Here is a 10,292-nt window from a genome sequence, read left to right as displayed (position 1 = left end):
CCTGACCCCCCCCCCCCCCCCGCTCTTCGACCCGTGGCGTGACTGGAAACCTCCAGGCTCCCGGGAGAAGAAGAGGGCACCTTACAGCCACCTGTTGCAGGAAGCTCCAGGGTGTCAAGAGATTACCGGAGCTCGCACGCCCCCCCTCCCCGCGAAATGAGTTTGACTCTCCCGAGTAAACGTCTTTAGGATGGGACTGCGCTTCTGAAGGACTTGGGAATACGGCAAACAGCCATACCAACGAAGTCTCTCTGGTTTTGGCTTTTTTCTTAGGGACGGGTACATAGGGTCAGCATAAGGTGTTGCGTTCCTCGGGACACTGGTGTGTTTGTGTGTGCGTCGCCAGCGCACGAGGCTGATGGGGAGGGGGCGATTTTAGGTGGGTGGGCAGGCGCTGCACCAATTAGGGGGGTGGCGCCAGGCCTTGATCTATATAAGGCAAGTCGCCGGCTCGAGACGGGGTCCCCGGGGGAGCTGTCTTGTTTCATCGGCTTTTCCCTCCCGGGGCTGGCCTTGTATATGAATCTGACCGACTTCTCCTTTTTCTCGGGTATGTGCACCATGACAGCTGATTCCCTGCACTCGCCGAGCCAAGGGGCCAGCCCGGGCTCCCCCGACCTGCACGGCGCTTCCCCGTCGGCCTGCAAGGTGGAGCCCTTGTTGATCAAAGCCGAGCCCAGGGCCAGCCCCGCGGAGGCAGGAGGGGAGCAGCTGGCCGAGGAGCAGTTGCCTTGCTCCGCTGTAGGCGGCGGCGGCGGGGGCCGTCGGAGGAAGCGGCCGGTGCAGCGCGGCAAGCCCCCCTACTCGTACATCGCGCTGATCGCCATGGCCATCGCCAACGCGCCGGAGCGGCGGCTGACGCTGGGGGGCATCTACAAGTTCATCACGGAGCGCTTCCCCTTCTACCGCGAGAACCCCAAGAAGTGGCAGAACTCCATCCGCCACAACCTGACGCTCAACGACTGCTTCGTCAAGATCCCCCGCGAGCCGGGCCACCCGGGCAAGGGCAACTACTGGACCCTGGACCCCGCCGCCGAGGACATGTTCGACAACGGCTCCTTCCTGCGCCGCAGGAAGCGCTTCAAGCGCACCGACCTCACCACCTACCCGGGCTACGTGCACAGCGCCAGCGCCTTCACCCCCAGCCCCAGCCCCGTGGGCCGCGCGGGCCCCTGCAACGGCTCCGCAGGGCTCGCTTATCCCAGCGCCAGCGGCCCCCTCTACTCGCCCGGCGGCGCCTACGGGGCGCAGCTGCCCGGCCTGCCCCAGTACCCGGGCGCGCCCCCCGCCCTGCCGCCGCGCATGTTCAGCATCGACAGCCTCATCAGCTCGCAGCAGCAGCAGCAGCAGCAGCAGCAGCACCAGCAAGCCGCGGCTCTGCAGGCCTCCCCGGCGGGCGCCGAGTTGGCGCATCACGCCTTGGGCCTCAACAGCGGCGCCTGCCCCGTGGGCAACCCCGAGGCCTGCTTCCAGGCGCAGCAAGTCAGCCCCGGCTTGTCGGGCCGGCAACCCCCCGCCCTGGCCTACCCCTACTCGGCCTCCCCCCCGGGCGCTCTCGGGGGGCCGCAAGGCGCCTATGCCTCCCCCAACGCGCAGCTCTACGGAGCTCCCGGCAGGCTGGCCCTGCCGCCTGGCCGCCCTGCCGCCAACTGCGCCGACCACGCCGAGCAGCTGCTGGGCCTCACCGCCTCCCAGCTCAACGGGCTCGGGCAGTTCGGCGCCGCCAATAACTCGTACATGAGGCAGCCCAACTTCCCCGCGGGCCTCGAAAGATACTTGTGAAGGACAGGAGGCAACTACCGTGGCACTGCCAAAGCCAAACATGACTCTAGTAGTGTGTGTGTGTATATATATATATATATAGGAAGCTCACCTCTAGTACTTGAATGGCGCTCTTTTCACATGTGGCCTTTTCCCAAAGGGATGCCTTGGTCCTCTAGAATTGTGTATGGAATTTAGGGGGGTCACCTTTTATGAGCTAGGGCTTGGTGCCTTTAAAAACGGTGTGAGCATCTAGGCACAATTTCATATGTATGATGCATTTCAGAGTACATTACAGCATGTGCTCCCCCCTTTATACACAGACACAGTGCCTTAATGTTGTTTGGTTTCTTGCACAGGATGGGAGATGCAGAGCAGGTAAAAAAAGCTTTGAATTAACCCAAGAGATGTTTAAGAATCATAAGCATTTTGTCTGGAGGGTACACAATTATTTGCAAAGGCAGATCAGTTGGAAGCGAGTTGTAGGCAGGAGATTTGAGGTGTAATATAAATACAGCAGACTTGCCATCTCTGTGGCCTCTTGCAGCCAGAGTGGGGATAGAGTGGGAAGGGGTCAATATGGCCTTAAAAAAAAACATGGTCTAAAGGCTGGTCCTACATTTTTATTATAATGTTTGTGCCTGAAGGGATCCCCCTATAAGTAGCATGACCTTTACTGGGCTCCAGCTGCCTTGAAGACACCTGGAAGGTGAGTGATACCTGGTTATGCAATATCTAGACATTTAATTACAAATTCTGTTATGCTTTGTTTTGGAGAGGAATGGGAAGGCGACTGTAAGCCGCTTTGAGCCTCCTTTGGGTAGGGAAAAGCGGCATATAAGAACCAACTCTTCTTCTTCTTCTTGGCTCTAAACATTTGCGATTGAAGAAAGCAGCCTAAGAGTGTCCCGAGTTTCCAAATCAGGATGGAATATAAATGCCAAAATAAATAAATAATAGTGGGTGTGTTGTACCCATCAGGTAAGGCAAACAATTGTCACACGTTTTTACTGGTAACACATTTCTTGGCTTGTACATGGTTCACTGTGTAGCCAAATGTACAAAACACCTCAGACGTATCACAATATTATTTTTGGTATCATATAATATAGTGATAGTGATGATTTGCATTGTACAGAGCAAAATGTCCATAATGTATGAAGTAATGCACAATACATGTACTATGCAGTGTTGCTCACTGGGTTGTTCTTACCATGTAAACCAATATGCTGTTATCAGTTGTACAGTGTATATAGTGCTCATTCTGTTTGTACATAATGCACAATAGTGCCTTTTGAATAATGCACACTAGTACATTAATCAGGATGTGAGATTCCTTGTTGAGCTAATAAACAGTAACCAAATATATCTGCCCACAATTTGGTCAAACCAAAGTACTTGGATTTAGGATGCATTTTTAGATATCTCTTCTTGAAAATTAATCATTGGGGTTTAACTGATTCCATTGCTTACATAGTAATGGTTCTTTCACAGTCTGGAGATAATATTCCACATTGTCTTGATACAAGTATTTAATTCCAACTGGACTATGAATTACACTGTGAGGTTTACAACCTATGTTGTGATAGGAATTTTGATGTTAATACACTAAGGGAACAATCTTGAAATGATATTTTTGGAAGACTGTCCCATTTTATTCAATGGGGCTTACTCAGAGGAAAGTATTCTTGGGGATTGTAGCCGTATATACTTGTTACCGTGGTGACAAACCTGTGTCTGACTATCACTTCAGGCTGCAGATGGGTTTCACAGGCTCCTTGGCATATATGCACACACGCAGTTTTTCTAGAAAGAAAAAAATAGCCTGTTAGGAAGGCTAGACAGAGTGTTTCTTCTCTAACAGTCACAGCCTGAGCCTATGCATATTTAGTGAGGAGTAAGCCCCATTAAAAAGCCTCTTGTGGTGCAGAGTGGTAAGGCAGCAGACATGCAGTCTGAAAGCTCTGCTCATGAGGCTGGGAGTTCAATCCCAGCAGTCGGCTCAGGGTTGACTCAGCCTTCCATCCTTCCGAGGTTGGTAAAATGAGTACCCAGCTTGCTGGGGGGTAAACGGTAATGACTGGAAAAGGCACTGGCAAACCACCCCGTATTGAGTCTGCCATGAAAACGCTGGAGGGCGTCACCCCAAGGGTCAGACATGACTCGGTGCTTGCACAGGGGATATCTTTACCTTTACCTTTACGCCCCATTAAGTTCAGGCATTTTCAGTACTGGAAGAGTGGTCAGTCATGTGATCCTCCACCTATAGTCTAATGTAGTACACGTTTCCCACCAAAGTGAAAACCCAGACTTTGCTGTATGCATTAAATGAAATAGTGTATTTTGTGCTCATTGGACAAATTATTTTTGCTATTTTTTTAATTTAGAAAGAAAATTAATATTACCTTAAGACATTCTTAATTCTTCTAGTTTTGTTCTGAAATATTGACTATACCATTTTTAGTATCTGCTTTAGTATTTAAAAAAATCACATTAAAGAAGAGTCCTTAATTCATTCCATTGTTATTTGTAGTAATTGTCAGCACAGAACAGATGAAATAAAACATTTACACCTTACAAATGGAAGGTTAAGCATGTGCTTTGCTTTCTTCATTGAAAATCAGTAGCCCATAAAAGCACTTTATGATCATGCTTTAGCTACTGTCTAGTATTTTATGATGCCAAAAGAGAGGGCAACTGGGGAGGGGGGCTTGTAATTTGCTGTTCATCTTCTGTCTTGTTGTGCAGTCCCACATTGGTGCAGTCTGCACACAAGACGTCGATGAACAACAGTTACAGATAAGCAACTCTGTTTTCCTCCTAAATCATCAATATAAAAAGGCGACTCTGTCCAGCAACCTATCACCACATTCACATTTCAGAAATCGTGGTGGTTACTGAGTGCAGGAAGACCTACTGGAAGACTGGCAACCAAATGAAATCTGTGAAAGTATTTATCTACAATTCCCTTCCATGGAACAAAATGTGTGTCTGATACATCATATTTCACTCGATTGTGGATCAGTCTACAAACGTGGTAGGTTAGGATAGCGATCCCCAACCTGTGCGCCGCGGACCACATGTGGTCCTTCGACTAATTGGAGGTGGGCCCAGAAGGACGCCTTCTCTCCCCCCCCGGTCTTTTACTTCATCCCCCCCCCCGGCCCTTTACAACACACTTCGGGTGTCATCATCTCCCATCACTCCCAGATGGGACTATCTCGTTGCAGAGAAACAAGCTCAGGGTTCCCATTGATCTATCATTGTCATGAGTTAAAATTTCCATGAAAATAAAATGTTCCTTATGTTCATTGTTGTGGCGTGTCTGTATCTTATTTTGAAGGGATGTTTAAACATTATCATAGCGATCAGTGAGCGTTAGGGCAGTGGTTGACAGTAGAGGAGTAAACTACCCCCCCCAGGCCTCAGTAAAGGCGCTGAGTGGTCCCCGGTGAGCAGTCCCCGGCATTGAGTGGTCCCCGGTGATAAAAAGGTTGGGGACCACTGGCAACTGCCCTATGGGCTGCCTTGGTGTTTCAGTGTTGGGGAAAAACAGAACGTAATCTTTGTTCTGAGGTGTCAGATGTTTTGGAATGTGAAACTCCTTTGAAAATGAGAAAAAAATTGTGCCAGCTTTGTGTGACTGTTCTTCTAGACTGGATGTAAATCTTGATAGAAGAGCTCTCAGCCTTTTCCATATGTTGTTTTCATCAAGGTCTAAGAGGTAAACAGGAATCCTTTCCTCTTAAAAAGTCATTAGAACTAGCCCATGTACTGCTGCTGTGTTGGTTTAAGGATATAAGAGGGAGAGCGGCAGAATTAGCAGACCTAGGGGAGCGGGGCAGTAGTTGATGGTAGATAAGATGAGCATTTTCCTGTAGACGAAATACCTGAAAGATCCAGCAGCAAATGTTGCTTCACTTAAATATTTTAGCCATGGTACTTCATGTACCATTTAGCTCCAACACTATAGATGAATTGAATATTGTTTTCAGAGGCAGAAAAGTCTGCCAAATTCCTCTGTTTGGAAAATGGTAATTAAGATATTCAATCCCTTTCCACTTCTTTATTCCTTGGAAAAAATCTTGGAAGCAGGGCCTGTCTGGGAACCTCTCAAATGGCTCTTGAAGATCTTTCTAGTTTATGGTTTCAGTTGAAGTATGCCTGGAGCCAGATAGGCTCAGGTTGTCTGAAGAGCTGCCTTATCGCTTGCTGGTGTCTTCTAGTTGGTTCTTCATTTGTGTACTTGAAGTTGTCTTTGAAAGCTCCTCACATTAGTGGCTACAGAATTTTTCAGTATTTTGTTTCTAACATACCTATTTATACATACATGTGTCATTTTCTTTGCAGGATGCTTGTTAAAAATCTTTAACCAGCAACTTCCTTGATTCTCATGTAGGTCCTTCCACAAAGACAGGTTTCATTATAGGTCATAAAATAGTTAAATCATTATAGTGATGTTAATTTAGTCATATGAATTTACTGGAATCAATCTGGTTTAAAGCCAAATACGTTTGAGGATTGCAACCTTTAGCATTCTGCTCAGTATAAAGGAGAACTGGAAACTGCTTTAGATAATTCAATGTTTAGGGATAATTCAATGTTTCTAAGCAGAACTACTTAAAAGTAAGACCTGTTTTAATCAGGATGGTTTAATGCCAGGAAAGTGTTTTAGGATTTCAGGCTCAATGAAACAATGAATGCACATGGCACCTAATATTTACTTGGCTGTATTTACAGTCTGAAAATATTTAGAAAGATTGTGGCACACACACTGGGATTTGAGGTGATCCAAATTCATTGGAATAAATGGAGCAATGCATTTCCGATTTCAGATGAACTTTGGATAAGGGTAGAAACTGAAGTGTGTAAAGCTGTAATTTTTTTCTTTTGAACCAGAAGACAAGAAAGGTCATAGTACATTTTTGAGTGGCTTTTCACTGAGATAGGAAGCATCTTCATGATTAACTTAATGTATCACAGGTAGTCTTTTAAGCTTTCATTTCTAAAGCTTGTTTATAGCTGGGGTGAATCAAGCAAATGAGATGGATTAAAGTGTCATGAAGGGCATAAACCTAGCAAGACCAAGGTGGATTTGGACTGCAAGGAAGTTTACATGTGCCTGGCAATTCCCATAGTATCACCCTAAGGCTGTGCTGCTTTGGGTAGGTGAAAGTCCAAGGAGCAAAAGTCATTATTGCCAACAAGCAAAAGCAAATTCTTAACCTTTAGTGGTTCTTCTGTTTAGCTATCACTGGGCAGTGCTGCTTGTTTTAAGTAATTGTATATTGGTTGAACTTTGCTTTAAGTACAGGCAATGACAGATTTCCTAAAGGTGTTTTGTGCCTCTTCCTTGATAGCTATTAAAAGTGGCTTGGGCTAGTGGTCAGAGGCCAGCACTGAGGACTGATTTAAATTATGTCTCCAACCAGGCAGATGTGCATCAGCTCAGCATCTTGTTTAAAGTGTACTGCAACCCATACAGAGTACATCCATGTACTTAGAATGCCAGTACAGTGGGTCTCTGCCATGCAGGCTAAACATGCATAGTTGCTTTGTGCCAGTTGGAATATAGCTTAAATTGAGAGCTCATGCAGTGTTACAGACTAAAGCTTTATGCCTCACATTGAAACTGAGCCTGATACTTTGCAATTATTTCTAAACTTTAAATGCTGCAAGGAGATTTGTCCTAGCAGAAACAATGAGAGGTTTTGGAGAGGTACTATATATCAGGGGTGGCCAAACTGTGGCTTTCCAGATGTCTGACTACAATTACCATGAGCCCCTGCCAGCAGCAAGAGTTTATGGTAATTGTATTCCATGGACATATGGAGAACCACAGTTTGGCCATCCCTGCTATATATGGAATCTCTTAAAGCAAATACATAATGGAAATAACTGATCCTCATACACCACAGTGGATGAGTGCATGAGAAATATGTTTTGAAAACTTTGAGGATTAGTCTGTTCACCAAGACTTTGTGAAGGTATACCCTTCAGCTCTCTTCCTTATGTTGGAATTTTGTCCTCCTCCCCAGGGTTAAGAGCAGCAACCTAATCAAAATTGACTGGTTTAAGTGGGAATGTATGTTTTGATCTGTGTCTCCCAAGGATTTGATTGTATCTGTTTTCCAAGCAGGTTTCTTTTCAATAAAATAACAAAAAGTTCTTGTGCTGCCTTAAAGATTGACACATTTATTATTGCATAAGCTTTCCTGAGCCAAAGCCCACTCCATCAGTTGAATGATGTTTTGTTATTTTGACTGTAGCAGACTAATAGGCAAATTATGCATGGCCGCTGAAACGGCGGCATGGAGAACGCGGAGGAGGAAGAAGCGAAGCAAACTGCTTATGCACGGGATGGAACGCAACGGTGGCAAAACCCAGAGTATCCGATTATGCACGCGGCTACTCCGGAGCCACTTCTGGTTGCGCCCTGGTCCCGGGAAACTCCACTTTCTTCCGTATCTTGCTAATGCGGCTTTTTCGGCGACATACGTTGACTCTGTGCCCAGTTGCCGTCTGCAGCGTGCATAATTGGTGATTTTAGCCACTGCCATTCCACCCCAAATGCGGACCTTCCACTCCATGCATAATGGGCCATACAGCTACTCCTCTGGAATTCCTCTTTGCCTGTTTTGTACAGTAAGTCTACGATACTAGTTTTCAGTGGAGGCTTGTTCTTCTGTTAATCACGGTCTTCAAAGAAGATGCATACAATAGCAATTTGCAAGGAGAAGCTGGTTGGAGTGGCAATTGATTGCTTGTGAGAAGGTTAACTAACGTAGTTATTAGGAGTCTGGTTCGGTATTGACAGACTAGGGGACCAGTTGTGAGGAGAGCTTGTAAGTATTGTGTGTGTGTGTGTGGGGGATTTACTCCTGGGGTTTATTGATAAATACAAACGAAGCTTCATTTGCAGTTCTATCTTTAAACCTCCCCCCGCTCCGGAGGAGCGGGAGGAATAAAGGAGTAAGGGCAAGTGGGGAGGAGTTAGGGCGGGCCCTGTCCGGGATAAAAACTCGGAGGGCCCAATCAGGAGCCGCGAAGCGGCTCCTGATTGGGCCCTCCGAGTGTCACTCGAGCGCCAAGCAGCCAATGGGGAGCCGCGCAAAGCACGGCTCCCCATTGGCTGGTTGGCCCAGCCTCGCCTGGGCCGGCCAGGGAGTTGTCGCTCAGAGGAAGAATCCTTCCCCAGCGGTAAGTCCTCCGGCCAGCTTCCCCTCGCCCAGGGAGCCTTCTGCCGGGCCCTGGGGCAGGTTCGCCTGCCCTCGGGCCCGGCAGAAGGCCACAAATCCCACTCCCGAAGTCCCGAGCCTTCTGCCAGGCCCTGGAGCAGCCGAGACTGCCCCTGGGCCCAGCAGAAGGTCCCAAGCCCACCTACCTTACTCTGTTCCTCCCTTCCTCCCAGCATTCCCTTTCTCCTTTCCTTCCTCCCAGCATTCCCTTTGTTTTTCCCTTTCTCCCTTCCTCCCTCTCTTCCATCTGCCTCTTTCTGGCTACCTGTTTCTCTCCCCCTTCTTCTGTCTCTATCTTCCTCCCTTTCTTTCTGTCTTTCTGTCTCTCTCCTTTTCCTCCTTCCTTCGCCCCATCCCTCCACCCACCCATCATGCTAGGGCCCGCTGTATTTTGCCCACAGTGGGCTTAATATCTAGTCAATGATAAAGGACAGAGAAATAATTTCTTAGTGTTGTTTTACTCATGCTCATCTAGTGGACATATTGTGTGGGTTAAAGTGCCATCAAGTCATTTCCAACCTATGGAGGCCCTATGAATTAATGTCCTCCAAACCATCCTATCATTAACATGTGTTACCCAAATTGCTGGGGAATCATGAATATAGCAAGAGGCAGGGTAACACAGGATCTTTTACTACCAATTTTGACGGGATCCTTTCCCTGGAAGAACCCCTTCTTAAATGAAGAAGACAATTAAGCTTACACTCAGGGGATTTATTTGGGGAAAATATCAGGGTACATTCAAAACACACACATAAGCAAAACCATACATACACTAAATTCTACAGGGGGACAAGTTACACTAAGTTCTACAGGGGGACAAGTTCAAAATACTGCACCTTTCTTGGATCCAAGCAGCCCAGACACAGGGTTGACGACATCAGGGGGTGGACAGGATGCCGGGTGTGGACAACAACACACACACAGGGTGTGTGCAAGGCTTGATATAGTGTTTGAAATTCCCAGGCCAGCCCCAGAGACTGCCCACTAGGAGGTCCGTGATTGTTGATTGGTCTCTGATATTATGATTGGTCTCTGATATTATTATGTGTGCAGTTCTGGAGGCCTCACTTCAAGAAGGATGTAGATTTATTTAAAATTTAGATAAAATTGAAAGTGTACAGAGCAGAGCGACAAAGATGATATAGGGCCAAGGGACCAAGCCCTATGAAGATAGGTTGAGGGACTTGGGAATGTTCAGCCTGGAGAAAAGGAGGTTGAGAGGGGATATGACAGCCCTCTTTAAGTATTTGAAAGGTTGTCATTTGGAGGAGGGCAGGATGCTGTTTCTGT

General features: G+C 47.2%; 1 protein-coding gene across 1 annotated transcript; it reads left to right on the top strand.

The window, feature by feature from the left end:
• The first annotated feature begins 333 nt into the window (after nucleotides 1-333).
• FOXE3 (forkhead box E3) lies at nucleotides 334-4,889 on the top strand. Its single transcript, XM_077333825.1, has one exon. The coding sequence runs from the start codon at nucleotides 520-522 to the stop codon at nucleotides 1,780-1,782; it is 1,263 nt and encodes a 420-aa protein (XP_077189940.1). The 5' UTR covers nucleotides 334-519; the 3' UTR covers nucleotides 1,783-4,889.
• The last annotated feature ends 5,403 nt before the right edge of the window (nucleotides 4,890-10,292 follow it).

This window comes from Paroedura picta, chromosome 4 (genome assembly GCF_049243985.1).
Source record: "Paroedura picta isolate Pp20150507F chromosome 4, Ppicta_v3.0, whole genome shotgun sequence".
Lineage (NCBI taxonomy): Eukaryota > Metazoa > Chordata > Lepidosauria > Squamata > Gekkonidae > Paroedura > Paroedura picta.
The sequence above is the reverse complement of the archived record's forward strand: the minus strand, read 5'-3'. Positions and strand labels throughout refer to the sequence as shown.

Bases quoted from the DNA above. Each gene is read 5' to 3' on its own strand.
- FOXE3 (XM_077333825.1), top strand. From the start codon at position 520: ATGAATCTGACCGACTTCTCCTTTTTCTCGGGTATGTGCACCATGACA.